The sequence below is a fragment of the Lepisosteus platostomus genome, chromosome 13, assembly GCF_059453375.1.
Source record: "Lepisosteus platostomus isolate fLepPlt1 chromosome 13, fLepPlt1.hap1, whole genome shotgun sequence".
Taxonomy (NCBI): domain Eukaryota; kingdom Metazoa; phylum Chordata; class Actinopteri; order Semionotiformes; family Lepisosteidae; genus Lepisosteus; species Lepisosteus platostomus.
The window spans coordinates 38408948-38430268 of NC_142623.1; the positions used below are offsets into that span (position 1 = coordinate 38408948).

At 37.3% G+C, this 21321-nt stretch overlaps 1 protein-coding gene across 2 annotated transcripts in view; it reads left to right on the forward strand.

The window, feature by feature from the left end:
- Positions 1–21321, forward strand: part of arap3 (ArfGAP with RhoGAP domain, ankyrin repeat and PH domain 3) — a 45192-nt gene that overhangs the window by 15547 nt on the left and 8324 nt on the right. For both annotated transcript variants that reach the window (XM_088604542.1, XM_088604543.1), the window contains exons 2-25: positions 1488–2588; positions 5431–5474; positions 6001–6074; positions 8009–8082; positions 8583–8819; positions 9497–9566; positions 10078–10198; positions 10415–10599; positions 11886–11992; positions 12317–12516; positions 12702–12787; positions 13007–13189; positions 13450–13609; positions 14700–14825; positions 15309–15462; positions 16044–16146; positions 16672–16870; positions 17330–17393; positions 17802–17965; positions 18584–18796; positions 19207–19312; positions 19997–20144; positions 20578–20646; positions 20823–20897. In XM_088604542.1, coding sequence (XP_088460668.1) covers positions 1573–2588; positions 5431–5474; positions 6001–6074; positions 8009–8082; positions 8583–8819; positions 9497–9566; positions 10078–10198; positions 10415–10599; positions 11886–11992; positions 12317–12516; positions 12702–12787; positions 13007–13189; positions 13450–13609; positions 14700–14825; positions 15309–15462; positions 16044–16146; positions 16672–16870; positions 17330–17393; positions 17802–17965; positions 18584–18796; positions 19207–19312; positions 19997–20144; positions 20578–20646; positions 20823–20897 — 3978 coding nt within the window. In that variant the 5' untranslated portion in view covers positions 1488–1572. The remainder of the gene's footprint in view (positions 1–1487; positions 2589–5430; positions 5475–6000; positions 6075–8008; positions 8083–8582; positions 8820–9496; positions 9567–10077; positions 10199–10414; positions 10600–11885; positions 11993–12316; positions 12517–12701; positions 12788–13006; positions 13190–13449; positions 13610–14699; positions 14826–15308; positions 15463–16043; positions 16147–16671; positions 16871–17329; positions 17394–17801; positions 17966–18583; positions 18797–19206; positions 19313–19996; positions 20145–20577; positions 20647–20822; positions 20898–21321) is intronic.

Consider the following 21321-nt stretch of genomic DNA (forward strand, 5'->3'; position numbering starts at 1 on the left):
AGTTTTATAAAGAAAGTTATCTTACAAAATACATAGGGCGGTTTCGTAGATTTTATACAAGTTACTTAGAAGTGATTTTATACAAGAATATGCCATTTTGCATGATTTACCTGCATAACTGCTTTATCCTATTTTGAAAAAGTATTTGTTCATTGTACATTGCTTGGGTACAATGAGTTTAATGAGTACAGTGAGTATGAGTATAAAAATAAAATGGGCTACATATTCAATAGTAAAACTGAATATATTCAGTAGTAAAACATCAAGGATAACAAAAAAGTGAGCAGAGGAACTCGGTACATATACTGTATGCTTATTAATAGTCTGAGATACTGCACAGTGTCATTGCAACTAAATATATGGCCACCTATATTGAATCATGATTTGTTTTGGGCAGGAAAGTCATATTAGTGAAGTGCTCAGCAAGGCATAAGCAGCAGTAATATCTGTCTTGTAATATCTAACTTTTACACAGTTTATGATGTAAACTGAGGTTAGTTATGAAATTGTGTTGCCAAGTGGGGATAGAAGAGTTGAGAAATTTGGCATCCACTTACACTTGCTGTTAAAAACTTATTTGAAGATTTAGGTTCTTAAAAATATGTGCTAGTAAAGTACACTGGAATTCTCTTACCAAAGCTACACAGCACCCAGCAGAATCATGTGTGGTAATATATTAGCAAAATAAATACATATGAGAAGTAATTCATTCTTATCTTTTTAAGTAGAGCTAAAAACCTTAAAACAAGTCCAAATAGCACCCAAACCTGAGATAGTCCTCTAAGAAGCTATTTTACCTTTTCATTAATACCATAATTACTACATGGAGAAAATTAGGGAATCTTTGCTCAATTCTGTACAGTAATTCTGTTTGTAGAGTAAGTTTATTTAATCAAAGATATTGCACATCCTTTGAACATACTTCGATAAACATTACAACCTCATTATGTGGTTTATATTGTGTAGTTTTAAGTCCAAAGTCTTTAAAGTTTTACTGAAGAGAACTTCCTGCTTATTTTCTTGCTACTGGATACATGTTTTTTTCATAGTCCCTGTACTCTTGCAGGCACCTAACAAGGATTTTAAAAGGAAAAACAACGAGTCTTTGTCAGATAAACGACCCCAGTCTTTGTTCCAAGTGATTTTATGATGCAGAGGGAAGGCCCTGACCCTTTGTCTTGAAAGGTCACAGTGACATAATCTGAACTCCTAAAATACAGGGGCTTTCATGAGCACCAGAAAAGATGTATTTGTCGCTGCACTCTTTTCAATCATCAGATTTGTATGAAGAGGAACACTGTCAGAATTAGTGACATAATTTGATACAATTAAGTAGCCAGAATAGAAAAGTCATATATTTATTCATTTGTTACATACAGTATAACAGCAGTTTTCTAAAATGACCTTTTAAGAGATTATTTTTGGTTTCTACCTTTGTACTTGTGTATCCAGTAACTCTCAAAATGTTATCTTTTTTATCATTTCAGATGAAGGAGTGGTGCGATTTCCACTTTTGTGGCCAGTATTGGACACTGTATCGGTAACTGGCTGAAACTGAAGGCCCGACTCACCATGGCAACACCTTGCGGTGACTGCTCAGATATTGGGAAGCTGCTTGCTTCCATTCATCTTGAAAAGTACATGGATAGCTTCCGACAATTCGGCTTCCAAAAGGCAAATGATTTCTACCACCTTGACAATGAAACACTCATCCAAATTGGAGTAACAGCTACAGGCCACAGGAAACGCATTTTGAAACTCGCAGAGCAGATACAGCAAACAGCACGATTACAAAGCAAGGAGTCAACATTGGACAGATCATGGTCAGAATCTGCTATAAACCAGGCTTTGCCACAAGACCTAGGGCCTGATTCTCCTTCTGAGAGTTTTTCCAATACTTCTGAGCTCATTAGGAACAAATCTGTCCCAAACATTCCCACTATTATTGAAGATTCCAAGGTTAGCAAAGATGTTTTGGTAAAACCGATACCTAAACCCAGGACGGTGTTCAGCAGACCTAAGACCGAGCAACAGGCATCCTGTCCAAAAACAGAACCTCAGGAACGAAACCTTTCAAAAGAGTCTTCTCAGGACTGCAGTTTGAATTGTTTTGTGTTATTACAAGGCTTTAGTCCAGGAGAGTCCAATACTGATCCAGAAGGCCTTGGTCTTGAACAAAGGGAGTGCGTGAGGACACCTGAGAGGAGGTTAAGCCACTCAAACTCACTGGAATCCCTCGCTAAAACTCCTGGGAATCTACCCCCAGTTCCTCCAAGAATGCACCGTGGAATTCCCCCAGCCAGTTTCACAAGCCCTGGCTCTCCGGGAAGAGCAGAGAGCAACCAGCTCATAAGTCCCCTTTCATCATCCCCTGTCTCCCCCTGTAGCCATGATGAGGAGTCATTCTCCATAGTGCCTATGCTGTCTCCACCCAGTTCCCCTCACTCTAGTATTGAGATGGTATCCAACGATATTTATTGTGGCACTTTACCTGGCACCCCATCGAACGCATGCGAGGGACTTCGGAATAGACCTGTCCCACTTCCCCCGTCTCGGCAAGATTTATGCCCATCCCCGGAAAAAAACAGGTAGGCTATATTTTTGTGCCTGGAATATTTTAGGTGTGATTTGCTAAAGATCTCTTTGAATACGGTTTCACCAAAAGCATGGTGATTTGGTTCTGTAACATTTATTTTGTCTCAAAACAATGTCTCAAGGAAAAGCAGGCATTACCAGTGAACACAGATAAAAGGTATAGGCTGCACCCATTTTAAACAGTAAAACATATATTAAATTAATTTTAACATTGCAAGTGTAGCAATTAGATGTAAACTTAGCTGTCTCGGGACAATGTTACCATTCTCTCCCATTTTGATTTTATGGTAATGGGTTTTGCTTTTCATTAAGAAGCTAAAATATCTGAAACCTGCAGTTTTTGCATGGGAGGATACTTTGTTAAGCATTATGTATTTGCATTGATTTTGGCAGATGGTAAACAGATTTTTCTTTCTAATTTGTTTGCTTTCTTTACTGTGAAATAAGAGAAAAAGTGAGCCACGTCATTTAAGGAGGCGTTAGCGCGTTTCTTCCCATCGCAACACATCATTTGATTATTATAGTGTTAGTATAGAGCTTTCGAGGATACATAAATATGTATATACACTGTTTTAGATGTTTAACTACAGTATATTACTGTAGAGTGAAATTTAAGTTACATCATGCTCTTAACTGTTCATTTTCTCAATGAGGCAGACCAAAAGTAAAGGAAGCTGTTCTTTGTTAAACTGTAGAATTCGTAGAGCCTAAATAGACCTCCTGTATAATGGTTTTTCTTCCAGCCTTCTGTCCACCCAAAAATAAAGTGCGCTATGAAGTGCTCGGTTTTTAACAATTAATTTGAGCAGAAGTGAAGTTTGTGTGATCCTGTCCTCAGGTACCAAAGAGTTATTAGTTCTAGGTTTTTTTTTCTTTTTGTTGTTATTGGGCTGCTCAGATTGCAGGAAGTGTGGGTGTCTGGGAAAGCGACACAGTCAAGGACAATCACCAGAAACTACACACGAAGCAGCAGCAGCACTTGTGTTTTTGATGCTTTGTAACCAATCTTCATATAAAGAAGCTCACATATGTGCGTTTCCTGGCATAATGGCATAAAGTGATTATTTTTGTTATATTGAGTTTTTTAGTGAAGTAAACTGTATAAAGCATGAAATATAATACACTTGTCATGTATCTACTAAAACTGTAAGGGTACATTTGCAAGACTAGTGTTCAATCCAGTGAAGTCTTCTCATTCACTAAGCTACTTGTCGGTGTAAAATCAAATGGAGAAAACGGCCAGTGTTATTGAATTTTCATTTTCTTAATGTAAGTAATTTATTGCTGGGTTGGAATTGATAAAATATGTAGTTGGATGTAGCAGTGAATATTCATCACTGGAGTATAACTGGTAAAATGATTAATACTGTAGCATAGTATATAGCACTGCACAAAGACGTGTGTTACTGCCTCCTTTTTTATAAAGATGGTTCAGCTTTACACAGTATATCAAGTACAGTGTGAAGTATGTGCTTTTATATCTGGAATTAATTTATGGGCACCAAGGTGTTCAGGAACATTAATGAGATGCACTTAAGGCTTTGTAAACCCTTTTCTTGGAAGCAGGTATCTGTCATTGTTGTAAATGATTGTATAAGTACTTTGAAAGCTTATTTTGTAACTCGTTGTTATGGTATATATAACAAAAAGAGAGAGCTCCATTTACTTCTCAAGTGAAAGATAATAAGGCAGCAGCAATTATACTGGCATCAGCAAGAATACATTAAAAATTAGTCTGTTTATTGATGTGGTATCCAACAGTAAACTTTAACATGAAAATATGAGGGTGTATATGTGACCTCTTTGTAACATCCACCCTGCTTGGTAATTACTGACTGTAAAATGTCTGCTGCAGTGGGGACAAGCTTTTGCTATCAGGGCACACATTAAACTATAATAAGCTCACCAGCTCAGCTTGAGATTCTTCATTCACTATTGATCAACAGAGAATTTTCTAAATGTTTTTAAAGACCATACTGAACACCATACTTTTATGCTTTTGGATTTATTCATCTGCAGTAAATAACTCTGTTATAGTATATACAATAATGTTATAAAGTTACAGAAAAGTAACTTTAAACAAAATGACAAGGTTATAATGTTTTTAGATAAGTGGAAAGAGAAGCCTACATTGACTGAAATACCGATGGAAATTTGTTCCGTCTTCAAACATCCGCTGGGCTACGTCATGTGTTTTCTGTATTTTGAAGATCTATTGTCAAATATAGCAAATATATTAGGAAATATATTTTATTTCATAGTATTTTCAAAAGCAATTTTGAAATTCAGCATACATTAGTGTCTTCACATTATTTGTTCAGTTGATGCCAGGAGCTAGAGATTAGTAGAGCATGATGATAATAATCGATTAATCAATTTTGATGTAGCAATGTAAGAGTGCAACTTCATTAAAGGTTTGCACGAAGCGGAAGATCTGAAATGTGCTTTCAGTGGCACAGTGGTGTAACCTAGACTGACAACAGAGTGAGAGCATTGCAGTGAGGCTATCCTTGAACATAGAAGTCAGTTCTGCAGCATGAGGAAGGAAGAACATTTGCCTTGTCACTTTTTCTCAAAAGGGAGAAGAAGTTACCAGTGTCTGGGATTTTAATTGTAATATTGTTTTTTGTTTCAACTAATATACTGTTTGTTTGTAGTGGCTTTAAAGTATATATTGACTAAAAAATAAATGGAATTAGGCAAGGTAACACTATTTTTAAACTGATCATTTCTGCAGTAAAGTCCTGCATTCTTTATGAAAATAGAGCTTATATTATTTATGAACTGTACACAGTGCATGACACTGAACATTTTTGGTTTCTCTTGTTTTTGCAGCACTTTAAAGACTAGCTTTGTTGAGCCCAACAAGAGAGGCCTTGGTAAGTCATTTCAGTTTTAATAAAATATTTGGTAAGAGCATTGACTGCCTATTAATAACCACTTTTCTGTAAATGCTAAATAAGTACTATTCTCACTTTTCCCCCGTGCATATGTTTGTTTTTATTGTTCATATTGACATTGTATAAATATCCTGTCTAGCTAATATAAAAAATCATGTTCATATCAATTTCTGTACACAATACCCACTGTTATTTATTTAGCCTCAGATGAGTCAGTAATAATAATACAGATGTAGGCTGTATGTGTGACAGAATAGTCTGTCTCAGAGTAAAGAGTGGTAGTTAGCTGTGACTTTGAGAAAGTGATCTATTTCACAGAAAACCTTACTATCGCATATCAATACCGTAGAACTGAAAAGTACCTATCTTTCACTCTCACACTCTTTTCGATGTATCTGAAACTTGTGGGCATTCCTTTGTTACAATAACCTTTGAAAAATGTGGCCAAAGCTTTGCGTTTTTGTAGCTGATGTCTAAATATGTGCTGCTTCCTTCTTTTCTGCAGTTCTCCAGGAGGAAGTGATCAGCCCTTACTGTGAAACTGTACTTCAGAGTAAAAGGCCCAATCAGGAAGTGAAGGTGAGAGTTTTTTTTTTTATCAGTGCTTTGTCAGACAAAGCAAACCAAATCCACAATTAAGACTGGCACAGACTGTAACAGATCTAGTAAAGTTCATTATTTCAGTTTTATCTTTTAAAAATGTTGTGCTTTTCAGTGCTTTGTCAGACAAAGCAAACCACAATTAAGACTGGCACAGACTGTAACAGTAAAGTTAATTATTTCACTTTTATCTTTTTTTTGTTTGCTTGTTAGATTTAATTATTTCAGTTTTAGAATTGCAATTTTACTGTTTTTTCTCATGTTTGTGAGTATCAATGATTTGTTGCCCTGTTATTTTTGCCTTTGGCAATGGATTCTTTTTTGTCAATTAAAAAAGTTGATGCCCCCTGTGGTGTAATAGACTTCCCTACCTCATCACTCGCGCCTTGTTTTGTTCTGTGTGATATTCAGTTTTTCCTTTAAATCACAAGTCTCTTCATTTACAAGGGTCAGGTTGTAAAGCTGGCCTGGAAAAATCCAGGTTTTACTCTTTCACTCGTCACCTCAGGCGATGATAACATGCCAGTACCGAGTCAGGAACAGCTGAACTATGATTATGAAATCGGAGGGAGAAAAAAAACTCATAAAAGTATGTGAAAGACTTGTCTGAATAAAATGGTTCTTGCGTGAGAAGTAGGAAAGGTCTTTCATTTCTGTATTTTTACATTAAGCTGCAAGTGCTTGATAATTCAGGTGAAAACATTCAGGTGGCTTAGACTGTTGCATAAGCACTAAATCACCTCATTAGTGAGAGAGTTGATGGAGTACAGGTGGTGAAGTGATTTAACCTGTTGGAATGTAAAACCTGGTGATAATAAAGAAATACAGAAAAAAGCAAACATGTCTTTCTTGTCGAGAGAACAGTGCCTCTGTGCCACTGGTATGTTGAATCACCTCAGGTGGAGCCAAGTCCTCTTTAGCAAGATTTTGTATAGCCCACTCTGTCAGACATCAGAGAGTAGCTGACAAGCATTTCACACATGAAGAATAATGTTCTGAGTGTACAACAAACTTGCAGATGGGGAAGTACAGGTGTGAAGGTATAAGCAGGCATATTTAGTCACTACAGTGCTCTGTTTATAATGATTGATGGCAGCCTGTATTTATGATCCAGCATTGATCATAGGTGATCACTCACTGCCCTTCCAGTGGGCTCTTCCTCTCTTGACAACATTCCAGCAAGAAAGCACACATCCTCCTGCTGCTCATGTAACAATGACTTTTCATGCAAGATGAGAATGTGACTATTATGTCATGGATGCCCTATTCTTAAAGAGCTCTTGTACAAAAAGCACTGGAGTTACTTTCAGAAACCATGGGTCAGAAGCCTATGGAAGCCTGTTTCCGCCAGGGATTAAAAAACACGCTATGGTTTCTCGAAGTTGCGATTTTGTATCTCAGAATTACGAGTTTATATCTCGCAATTGCAACTTAAAATCTCAGAATTCCGACTTTATTTCTTGTAATTACGACTTTATATCTCACAATTGCGACTTAAAATCTCAGAATTCATAATTCTGAGATTTTAAATCACAATTGCCAGATATAAACTCAATGTATAAAGCAGTGTTAATAAAGAACAAATAATAAATGTACAGTGAAAGCGCATAGGTAATCAATATGTTGCTGTTTTAGCTTTTAGAGTCCCTCAAAAAACAAAGATACTCTTGTATAATACCTGAAGAAAGCTCCACAGCCAAAATGTTGTGTCTCTTTTTTCTTTTCAGCATGGAATAAATGTTTACTTGTTCTTTTGTACAACACTACTGTGAATTAAATGGATTATTCCATGAATAAGATATAAATCATAACATAGATTCTGTAGCCTTGCAAATCAGATTTTGTAATCGATGACATTAACAGAGCTGTTAACTGTGAAGTCTTTTAACATAGTTAATTTCTGTCACGCACAGTTTGCAAGAACTCAAAGTGAAGGAACTACTGGTTTGTTGAAAAAGGAGGAAGATGGAAAGGAAGAGGATGCTGGGTAAGAATGGAATATGTACACACTCGTGCCAACAGTACCATATAGAGGTGAAACTGCAGTTGAAGAGGTTGACACCATAGGTAGTGTAAAAATACTAATTTCTAAGAATAAAATAAGATATTTAATCAAGATACTTGATTATTATACTTTCATCTTCCCCCTCAGGAACCCTGAGGTTTTAAGACACTCTAGTAAGATATTTTCCATTCACGTGGCTTTATTTACTGGATTGTATTTAAAATCTAGAGAAACAGTACCACAAAGAGACCCAACAAAGATCAGCTTGGTTATACACACATGCCTTCATCATTATCATAGCTTCTAGAAACAGGCCTATTTACACGTCATGTTGACAACAGATCATTGGTTATGCTGAAACATGCAGCTGCAGCAGGCAATGGAGTGGATTGAGAAAAGCAACATTTACTGAAACACTCCTTGGGCTTCCTTCTTAAATGACAGTGAGCTGAAAAGTGAATGTTGTAGGTTTGTTTTCCTAGGCGTCGTGTGCTGGCCAGGGACCAGAGGATCTCCGAAATCATGCACAGTGATTCGATGGGCTACGCCACCGTGGGAGAACTCCACGTCCCCACCCGGAGCTTCTCTCTGCCCCCTGACATGTATGGCGATGAGTTAAATGAGGACCTCACCATCTCGCCCTACGCCAGTTTCACCTCGCTGTCTGACCACGTTGCACCTGTCATCAGCAGCTGGCTGGACAAACTGTCCCCACAAGGGTGAGAGACTCCTTTACAGGGGCTGTTTTATCCCCAGTCATTTACCTCAGTCTCCCTCTAAAATGGTATCTTCCAAACTATTTGTCTTAATGTGCGTCTGAAAATAGGTCTGAAAAACCCAATAACTGGGTTATGAAAAGTGTTTGGGTTTATGAAATAAAAAGTACATTTGCTTAATGTCCACACAGACCTATCCTGAGATTAATTTTAAGCCAAATCCATCTATATTAGGAGTTGGATGTGTTTTATGTTTATGTTTATGTTTATGTTTATGTTTATGTTTATGTTTATGTTTTTTTATGTATATATAATGTGATTCTGACAATTTAAAAAAACTATTTTTCTGATATTATGTACTTTTGCATATTATGTATTCTTCTGGTATTATGTATTTTTAGCTAAGAATTTCTTTAAAGCATTTTCATTTTATGGAATTACCTTGCTTTTACACTTAAATGAGCAATAGCAAACATCAAAAGTGATATCACAGTTAGCCTGTACAACTTTCTTAGATTCTTGAGAAATTGTAAATAATCTGAACAAAATCCCAAACTTAGACACATTTAATTTAAAACCAGAGTGTGGCATACAACAATGCTAGGTACCGTATGTAGTTAAATAGTTGTGCTTCCTGGCTAATACGTATGCTCAGAGTTTTCTTGTTTTTATTCTGCCAGGAACTATGTTTTCCAGAAGCGCTTTGTGAAGTTTGATGGCAAGAACCTGATGTATTTCAGCAGTGAGAAGGTGTTGTGAAGTGTTTATCATTTTGATTCCCGCCATATCGCAGTGCCAGACATGTTGAGATCTTGATAAGCTCTCTTGACCTTTTGACCCCTTGTGAAAATAAACATGAGTGCTTCATATTATTGGAATGGTCAACACATTTCAATTTCTGCTTCCATGAGAAATAGATACCACACCTTTTGTTTTTGTAATGGGAATTTCTGTCAAATACGTGTTTTTATTTGTTGTTAAGATAAAATGCACTTAAAGAAAACTTAGGGAAAGAGTACAGGATTGTAGCCATTTGGTGTAGTATAAAAATAGATGCTTTAGTTATTTTTCTATAACTCTTATTCCCAAACCACACCTACTTTTTATTTATAAGTAAAATATAGCGAGATGTAAACACACAATTGGATGACTACTGTTTGTAAATTCTTCCCTTCTTTACACAAATATTTACAAGTCGTAGTTCAGAATGAACACAGTTTACAAGCAGTATTTTTTACTGTATCTGTGTTTTCTTCACTAGGATGTTTACCCAAAGGGTGTGATCCCTTTGGCAGCTATTCAAATGGCACGCACAGCCAAGGATAATAAATTTGAAATTGTCACAAGCCAAAGGACATTTGTCTTTCGTGCCGAAAATGAAGGTAACTGAATCTCCTTTTGTACTTAGAGCTCAAAGTGCTCTGCAGTGTGTGTGTGTTCTCAGATCTAATTACACAGAATTTGATTGGGAAGAAAACCTGCCATTAAGCCTATTTAGTATATAATATGTACATCTAGGGTGAGGTTTCAGTAAGCAAGGTGGGATTGGTTTGCAGGAGTAATGCGTCAGAAAGACAAAGATTCTTTTTTCTCTGCAGGTCTGCGATATGACTGGTGCCGTACACTACAGAACAGAGTTAAGGATCAGCAAGTGACATCCAGGCACAGGTTTGGCCCCGGCAGTCATTGCCAAAAGAGTGGATATCTGGAGCTGAAAGGAACCAAGTCCAAAATATACGTAGCCATCAACACTGACCAAGTGTGGCTGCACAAAAATGAGCAGGTGAGTCCAGCTACAGTTCATCTAGAGCCAAACCGAAATGTAGTGCTTTGCAATTGTAAGACCAATTCACTAGTTAAATGCTGAACCAAAAAATTAAAGTGCATCTCTCTTGGTTTGTGAAATGCATTTGATGGCAGGAAAACTGAAATATTCTTGTTTGTATTTTTTAAATGATATCAGTTGCCATGGGATTAGTTGTGTTGTATGGGAGGCATAGTTTTCTTGGTTTAATCAAAGATATTTCAAAACAGTTTATTTTAAAAGATACAGGCTGATTACAAGGCAGGAAGCAAACATGTTAGATGAGAAGAACTGATAATGCAGACCGCTTGTGTCTTGCTTCACAGCAACCGTCTTCTTCACTTCACTGTCTTCAAAGACTTTGCATGTTAGAAGGCTTTAAAAATGGGTGAAAACACATAGTATCATTCCGAAAAAGACTGCCTCAGTTATTTTACAATCTTTTGAAAGGGCGTGACAATCACTCATACTAAAGCAGTGTATTTTTATCAAACAAGTCTCCAGATGAAACAATACAAAAGTAATTTACTTGTGCTTTTGAACCCAGAAAAGGTCAACACTACCAGTGTTTTACTGTTCATGCAAGAACTCAGTATATGATATTTGGAAACGTGCAGTGGGGTTTTGATAAAGGCAGCTGTTTTTATTCATTACACTCTCAGAGTGTTAACTTGTTTAAAGAAGTTTGCTGTTTTGCCCCAATTTACACAATAATCCGGGAGGCTTTGGATTTTTGGAGACCAGAAATCTCTGGTAAAGAGAAATATCGCAGCTAGCAAATGTAGTGTAGCGCATTCGCCTGGCACTGCGGCCTAAGAGCGCCCAGCTGGGGTATGAGGCGAGGGGCAGGACAGGAGTAGTAGTGGTCAGGGCAGGGACTAGGAAGGCCACTGACCAGTGCAGCTGACCCATTGCAAAACGGGTGTACAGAGTGGTGAGATCGCCCGGGTTTGTATAAATAGTTCCCTGGTTAAGCACCCCTTTTATACTTGTACCCAATTGCCACCCTATCGCTGTGTAACTACCCAAAAGACACTAGTGTGTTGCACTCTCTCTCTTCTTCTGGCTCTGGTGTGTTCTCTCTTTCTCTCTCTCACCTCTCTCTGCTCGCGCACCGAGCACCGAAAAATAAATGCGATGTTTTTCATTCAACGAGAGTCTGAATCACTGTGTCAGTCCTTGCCGAACCTGAAAATATTACAGTATGTAAAAATGCCTGTTTTAAAAACAATAATTTTTATCATTTTCCATTTTTTTCCTTCAAGTGTTTTAAAAATGGAATTGGGATTACTTTAATCGATGTTCGGGGCTCCACAATCCGAGACAACAAGAGCAAGACCTTTGAGTTGATAACTCCACACAAAATATTCAGGTAATATCTAGTAGCTGCAAGATATAATAATGCGGTGTTAGAAAGACTGTTCGTGGTTCAAAATGGAATTTTACTATGGGATATAGACAGTACTTTTAATTTTTCTGATTTTTCTTTCTTCTGCTGCAAGTACAAACACACACCAAGGTGCTTGTCAGTCAATATATCTGAAGATCTGAGGTAGAGGTTACAGAGAAAAGTGCTGATTCATAAGATTCACATTTTTTAGAAAATTGGACGAAAAGGGCCAGATGTATGACCAGAAGTGAAACTGACTGGTGTGGTGTCAGTAGGTTTGTGTCCTGACACAGCATCTCCCAACAGCTTCACAGCAGAGTGTGAGAGAGAGAAGAAAGAGTGGATGGAGGCGCTGCAGGAGTCTATTGCTGAGACCCTCTCTGATTATGAAGTGGCCGAGAAAATCTGGTCCAACAGATACAACAAGATCTGTGCTGACTGCAAGGCCGTCAACCCTGACTGGGCGTCCATCAATCTGTGTGTGGTTATCTGCAAGAACTGCGCTGGTGGGTCTCCGCTTACAGCCCATTTAACCCTAGTGTGAATGAAGGCCTCTCTATGCTTAGAGTAGTTCATAGAGAACGTCTCAGCTTTCTTAATTGTTCTGTGATGAATTTGGTTTCAGTTTGTGATTATTTGTTCTACTTTTCTATTTACTTCAGCAAAATGTAAGTCTTTTTTTTATCTTAAGGTCAACACAGAGGTCTGGGCACAACGGTTTCAAAAGTGCAGAGCCTGAAACTGGATACCAGCGTGTGGAGCAATGAAATAGTGCAGGTGAGCAAATAAACATAGCAAATTAAGATTGGTTGAGTATGCAGCACAAGCCATAATATTTTGTACATGATTCTATTAATGACATTGTTTTTAACACCTTTTTAACCAAGCACCTTTCATCCAAATTAAGAGACGATAGTAAAAATTCTTAATGATAATTGTGGTTTATGGTTAGTTTTTTGACACTTTTAGTTTTCGGTTTTGTTTGAATTGTCACAGCTTTTCATCATGCTGGGGAACGACAAAGCCAATGAGTTTTGGGCAGCTCGGCTCCCCCCGGCAGAAGAGCTGGACTGCGACGCAACACCGGAACAACGACGCGAATTCATCACCCTGAAGTACCGCGAGGGAAAATACCGCCGCATGCATCCCAGCTTAAGCACACAGGAAGAGCTGCTAAAGGTGAAGAACCAAAAAAAAAACATTTTCTCATACAGCCCTATTTATAGTTTTGTTTTATTGCCATTAAACTATGTGGTTTAATACCTAGACCTAGAGCAGTCCGTTTCTATTAAAGTGATGGTTTGATCTATAACTAGTTACAGGTTAGTACTGTATGTCAGATTAATAGATTATCATGTAATCATAAACATTCGGTATTAAACAAAAGTCTGTAGTCTCTTGTTTTAGATTTAGCCAGCACTTGTTTTTGTTCTCCCCAGGCCCTGTGCTCAGCAGTAGCAGAGCAGAATCTCCTGAAAACAGTCTTGTACATCTTCTCTGAAGCAGAGGCAGCTCATTTATCAGACACTAATGGCTATGACAAATGTCATTCCCCTCATCATAAGAGCACCTTTGACTCCCACTCCCACACTACTTCAGGTATGAACATCTCTAGATATCTCAATCGCCAGCTCATGCTTTTACTTCGTCAGAACTGTGCATGTCATCAGTATTGCATAACCAGCTGTTTCGTTTTGTACATTATCAGTTTACTTCCAGAAAAGCTGAAAATACTTCAAAATACTTCAAAAAGTTTAGAAAATAATCCTGTTTGTGTGTGGAACTCATTAATTATAAATAACTACTGCACTGTGAGTTTAAGAAGGCAACAGTGAAAAAATAGGACAAAAAGGTAAAGGTATCATTATTAGCTGTTCATTACAGCTTTTTAAGCATGAACAATATTTATGCCTGTTTTGAAAAAGTGGCCTACTATGTTGTCAAGAGAGAAAATAAATAAGGATATTTCTGAGCAGTCTGATATCCGTCATCTAGCACAAGGCAGATTTGGATTCAGTGGTTTATAATCAATTGAAAGGGTCCACTGGGGTCCTGAGCTTTTGGAAGAAGATATCATAGCTGTGCTGAACCAGAATTGTTTTGTAGACTACCCACACTTTAAAATGCGTAGCCATAGCCTTATTTCAACTGATGAATGAGTGCCTTTGTAAGAGAAGAGAATGTACAAAACGAGAGAAAGAGGGAAAGAATGTTAGATGTCAGCCAGAGAGCTTGCTCTAAATATTTCAAGCCTTTTCGAGAACAGGAAAATGAGAAGTTTGCAGCTATGCTTTGTTTGTCAGAAACACAGGAACTCAGGTAATGATTTATTTTTACCTCCAATTCTGTGAATCGTTTCTTTTTATATAGTCACATGAGGATTTAGCCTTCTCTTGCCTCATTAAAAAAGATGAATCTCTGAGATGGCTGTCGAAGGAGGGATCGGACAGAAACAAAAAATGTTTTTGTGGCTTTGTAGAGTTTTCAATAAGCAGAAAGTAGAGTTAAAATGTCTTGAGTATTGTCCTTGAGTATGGTATTTTACATTCCTTTCCAATAATGCAGAAATAACTTAAAATATCTGTGAAACTTCTAAATTAATCACATTGAGATCACAATCCAAATAAGTAAAGAATCGTTTCAGTATGTTACTATTTCAATTACTTTCCTTAAATATTGTTTCCTGCAGATTTCAGTTTCTCAGATGGGTCACAGAGTGTTTATGATGAAATAATGCAACCAGTCATGTATTCTGGGTACATCTACAAGTCTTCAGCATTAACCAAAGGAACATTATCCAGGAAAACCAGAGAAGGTAGGCCAATTTTGAACTGACCATCATCGTAAGAGTATAGTGCTAAGGGATTTATAAGGTATACCAAAACATTGCTAACCTTTCTTGCTGTACATGAGCACATTTCTATATGATCCATGTTTGTTTGGATGTATTGTTGTATATATTAATGTTATATAGTCCTATAGTAATGAAAATGTACTGTTTATGTTGCATTTTTTATCTGCACACTAACAAAAAGTAGGGTTTTTTCAGTGGCAGACCATTTATTTACCTAATAGAAAGAAAGCAAAACAAAGTAACTGAAAGTTAGTATTTTCTTTGTTTCTTGTTTTTGGTTTTAAAAAGTGCGTTTTAGAGGTCAATGCAGCACTAATGTACGAATAGATTTTTATTATTTCTAACAGTGTTAGTTTTTTATAAATATATATTTTTATAAGTAACAAATATTTGTATCTGATTTGTGTGCATTCTTCTTGTGAATAAATGGTCTTGGGCCCACAGATTTCCAGAAGTACTGGTGCTCAGTGGAACGGTCACTCCTGTTTTATGAGTCTGACAGAAACCATGATCCAAGCATGAAGATCGACCTTAAGGATATTATCTGTTTAGGAGTCAGCAGGCCAGACTCATCCAATAGCACTGGATTTATAGATAGGTATGGGTTGCAGCCTTAGACATCAATGTCAAAGTTTTCTTATAATAGTTTTTGTCTCAATGCAAAATATGCCTCTTTTCTGCTTCACATACCTTTATATTTACACATCACAACTATTTATTATTGCAAAATATCTGTTACTCACTTTGGAGCTACATTGTAATCTTAGTTGTAGAGCATACATTATTTAATTGCAGTTCACTTTACGTGTTTTTCTTTGTTTAGAAAACAGGCCTCAATACATAAAGTTCAGCTTTTAGTGGTGGGCTTTTTTAAAGTGTGTTAATCAAAGAAAAGAAAGTAATCCCATCTGTTGACATACTCCTTATTGCATGAATGTTTTGCCTTTAGTCTTAAAATACTTAAATCTAATTAAGTGCATCTGGATTTCTGCATAAATGTAAATATGGAAATCTGGAGTTGACCTTAATCATTCAATTCCCTGTGATTTTATTTGTAAGACTGAGTATGCTCCACAAGTTACGCAAGGAAGCAAAGATTTGACAGATATAATGAAAATGAGACACTAACTTTTTGCCATGAGTCATTTTTTGGACGTTTTTTTTGTGCTTGGTTTCCAGGTTTCGATACACGTTTGAACTTTACTTGTCCTCCGAGAAGCTGTACCAGTTTGGTTTAGAAACTGCTGAAGGCCTCCACAGCTGGGCCAGTGCCATTGGAAAGGTACAGCATTGCTTTTGCAGCCCTAACCTACCCTACAACGAGATCAGGATCATGTCCATTATGTCCGTCGGTCGTGTTTCAGTGTTTCCAGCTGATTGGAAGCATAGAAATAACCAGAATTATCTTTGTGATTTTTTTTTTTTGTTTTGGTCTCCAAATCCTGTACATGAACAAGTAATAGGTTTATTCCATTCTGAAAAGAGAAGAAAGAAAACACAACGTTTTGGCCGTGGAGTCTTCTTCAGCTGTGAGGGTGAGCTCACACCTGAAGAAGGCTCCACGGCCGAAACGTTGTGGTTTTTTTTCTTCTCTTTTCAGCATGGAATAAACCTATTACTTGTTCCATTGCAGCCTACGCATTCTGAGGCAGTGACCCACCAGAAATCCTGTACATTTTGTCTATAGCTCATGAGTGTACAGTAGTATATTAACATGGCTCTCGTTTTTAGGATGAAATGAAAAGATTTCATTCTCCTAATAGTAAGTCTTGGATTATCACAAGGTTTGGTGATTACCTTCCTACAGGCTTTCACTCCACTCAGCTGTCACTGCCTGCTGGCCAGGGAGTTTGAGCGGATAGGGCGACTTCGCTACAAGGCAATGCTGGACCTTGAGCAGTGGAAGGAGGGCTACTTTGTATTACAGAAATCCAACCTTTTCATCTGTCCAGGGAATGACGGAGCTGCGGAAGACATAGTCAACCTGAAACGACTGCAAGAACTGAGTAAGCAGTCCCGTGCAGTGAACTGAATCCACACACTCTGAAAGACTGTGCATCATGTTGGAACATGTTTATATACAGAATGTCTTGTCATTCTAAAGCATGTGCAGAAATGTAAAACTCACTAGATTAGAGGTGGTTGTCTATATTTATATAATTGTTATAAGATAGATACACTGTGGATACTGATGTTTGTGATAATAAATTTTATGTCTGTTGTACGATACCGATTTAATTCTATTACTAGAATTCTTTCAAATAAGCCAAGTATTGGCATTAAAATTACAATTACGAAATTTTTGCCAGATGCTTTTATCCAAAGCAACTCAGTGTTATACTGGAACAATAAGGGTGACATACCTTACTCAAGTGAAGTGTCCTACCCAAGATCTGAACCTATTACTTTCAATTATAAACCCAGAACTCTAATTACTGCTACATGTTTTGTTTGTTTCCTTTTAGGTATTACCTCCCAGAATGATAATAATGAGAAGAAAGACATTCTGGTGCTTGTTGAAAAGGGAAGGTAGGTTTTCACCTTTAGCCTATTGCAGTGATTTTATTTTGTTTTTTTTTCAAAGTTTGAATTACTTTGTTAGCAGTATTTGCATCGAGTGCAACTAAATAACTAATTACATTACACACTTTTTAATGTAGAAATACAGAAAATAAAAGATTCCCCCAAGTAGGTTATACTGACTGTAAGCTAGAATTCCCTCTTTAAGATCAAGAATAATGACTGAACACAATGCTAAGAAATCTTAGTATCTTTTTCCATTAAAGGCATGGTTGATCTTGATCAACAGTTCCCACTCCTAGACATTAGCATCTTTGTGATATAGCCACCGGCTACCTGGATACACGACAGTGGTGGTGTGTCCAGAATTGTGCTGAATGCCATTCCTCATCTAAGCTGGTTACTGTGTTGCTGTAGGACGCTATACCTTCAGGGTACAGGACGGATGGATTTCTCCCTTTGGTACACAGACATTCAGACTGCGGCAGGAGGGAAGGGAAATACCCTCAGAGATCAGCAACTAAGCAGAAATGATATTCCCATCATAGTTGACAGCTGCATAGCCTTCATCACCCAGTATGGTGGGTACATAGTTAACTTTCTTCAATAAAAAACAGTTTGATGTCATTATTCGGCATGATCCATTCGTCACAGAACCCTTTGTGATTCAAAAGGAATTAAGTGTTCTCACTGCAGATTAGCTGCAAAACCGCATATCTCTTGTTTTATAACTACGAATTCTTCAAAAAGCTCTACAACTTTATAATTTCCCAAAATCAGTTGGTACGTTGTGTTACTTTAAGGTTAATGTACTGTATGAGTCCATTCAAACTGCCAGGGTGTAATCAAGGCTACAGCTTACATGAAAATATTATAATGCAACAAGATTGCACTTTCAAGTACTATTGATGAGTTTGGCAGTGTACTGCAACAGCATTGCTTTTTAGTTTAATGCATTTGAATACAGTTTGAATAGCTGGCAGTTTTAGCTGCACATTTTTCATCTGCTTTTACTGCTTTTTCTAATAATTAAAAAGCACTGTGATTTATCCAGAGCTTCTGAATCTGGTGTTACTGACTGTGAAGAGTTGCAGTAGATACTGTGACCTCAGGTCAGGAACACTCAACGGATGTGTGTTAATTTCTTGGCTCTTCCACTGTTTATATAACCATGGTCTTATCATGTTTTTGCAAATCAGGCCTACGGCATGAAGGAATCTACAGGAAAAATGGAGCCAAGTCAAGGATCAAGCTGCTGATGGAAGAGTTCCGCAAGGACGCACGCAACGTCAAACTGCGTATTGGAGACAACTTCATTGAAGATGTCACTGACGTGCTCAAGAGGTTCTTCAGGGAAATCGATGACCCTGTTTTCATGGCAGATCTCCACCCCATGTGGAAGGAGGCTGCAGGTTCATGTTTAATCATTCATTTAGTTATTTGAGACATTTAAACCACAGTGTGAGGGTAATATCTCGTTTCCTTTACCTGTTTTTTTTTCAGCTTTGTCTTAAGTCTGTTTTTTGTGCTTGCTTATTTTTTGTGGCAGTGGTATATAGGTCATTGAATCTTTCTCATGACCTCGAATTTCTCATTACGGTGTAATTACAATTAGCTTTTTAATCTTTTAAATGAATGTACATCTCAGTGAAGATCAAACACTACAACATAAAGGACGTCAGCTTAAGACCTCACACGTTACTTCTTCGGGATTATTGATTTGAAGGCTGTTATGTACTGTCAGGAGGTGGGAACAATTATTTTGAAGGAGTACAGTCTTTGTCCTTTGAAACAACTTATTTGATTGTCTCTGTTCCTTAAGGGATTTCCAATAAGATGCGCCGTCTGGACAGGTACAAGGATCTGATTCGCAGCCTGCCAAGGGTCAACAGGACTACACTGGCTGCCCTTATTGGTCACCTCTACAGGTCAGCACCCATAATTCTTGACTATAACACATTGAGTTGATGTTTTCTAAATGGCCGTATGCCTGAGACCTTCGAACTATTTAGAATCAGAATAACTTTATTTGCCAAATAGGTTACATTTTGATCTGGTGTGTAAAAACAGATGAAAACAATTTAATAATACATGTACACTTCATGCAAAAACCATACACAGGTCCATAATTATATACACACTATATCCTGTATTAATGTATTCTGGGGAATGCGCATTTCTGTCTTAATAGATATTATTGAGTAGTCAAAGAGTTGACCCAGTAGCCAGTTTCTTGAAAAAGCTGCTCGTTTCCTGGCATAGCGGAATGAGGTCCTCAGTCCGTTAGACCACTACCAACCAAACCGCCGAGTTAAGCTTTTTTTTAGCTTGATTAATACAGTACTAAGAAACAATATTTCTTCACAGTCTACGTTTATAATGTTTAGGTGCCTGCAGTTTTCTGTTTACTTACCACTGTGCCATCCATAAATATTTAAAATTATAATAATTTATCAGTAGCTTTAAGTATTATTTGTAATTACTTTTATATAATTTGCATATATTATACGGTGTCTTGCAATGATTGCTGTAAAAGACACCTTATCAATGAAGACATGTTTGAATGACGTTGTACAGGAATGTTTTTAAAACCCCTCTGTTTGGATTTATAGGGTTCAGAAGTGTGCAGACCTGAACCAGATGTGCACCAAGAACTTGTCCTTGCTGTTTGCACCCAGCCTCTTCCAGACAGATGGGAAGGGGGAACACGAGGTCAAGATCATTGAAGATCTCATTGACAACTACCTTTATGTCTTCGATGTGAGTACATGCACTTTATTATACAGCAATCATACTCACACTGGGAGATATACAAAACAGTTTATACCGTATAGTCATTCTGGTGAGTTTTGTTTACCACATTTTGTAGTTAGTGTTGCAGAAAAAGAGGAGGAGGAGTGCAGGACTAAGAAAGCCAGGGAATAAGCAAGGGCAAATGGAATCTGCATCCTATAGCAGAAGGATGAAGGAGGTGGAATGTGAAATCAGAAACTTGTGGAGGTGTTTCTGTTTTACCACCTTAAACCATAATGTCCGGAAGCCCTAGCTAATTAGAAGAGATGTCTGGCCTGGAAATATTGAATGTGAAAACGCAGATAGTTTCTAGAGTGAGGGGCTATCAATCAAAAAAGAGCTTTTGAAATAAAACAGTCGAGCAGTATTATGTTCACTTAAAAACTGCTGATTGTTTTAGATTGATGATGAGCAGCAGACACAGATTGAACTGGAGATCAGTCTGATCACCACCTGGAAGGATGTACAGGTAATAGCAATCTGACCTTGGTAAATCGCATGACTAGTCACCTAATGATAAGTAGTTTTGTTTTACTAATATTGCACTATGAATATAATCAATATATTTAAATTCACACCTTTATTTTTGATGCCCTGTGATTGTATGGTTTTTATATATGCTTTTTTTCTTTACTGATCTGCTAGCTGTCCCAAGCAGGTGATTTGATTATTGAAGTATACCTGGAGAAGAAGTTGCCCGATTGCTGCATCACACTTAAGGTAAGAAGCAAACTGTTTTGGTTGAAGATCTTCTTTGTCTTTTTTGTCGCCACATGGCTACAAAGAGTCTACAAAATATGACTAAGACTCACAGCCATATTCAAGCTAATTACTCCTCTGGGTATTGCTTTTCAATTATAATGTATTTCTGCTGGTAAGAAATTACACCATTTGCAAATTTCCTAATGCATATTTTGCAAACTTTTTTGTATATGTTGTAAGTGCTAGCAGACTAAAGGTGAATCTAAATGACTCAAGTCCTTTATAGTCATGAAAAGAAATTTATTGGTGCACCATTTTACATTGACATCTCACACAAAATTTACCTGGATGAAATGTTTTTTTATGTAGATTTTCATAACATCTTTCCTTCCCAACTGCCATGATTAGGATTTCTTTAATTTTGCTTTGAACATGTTTGTCT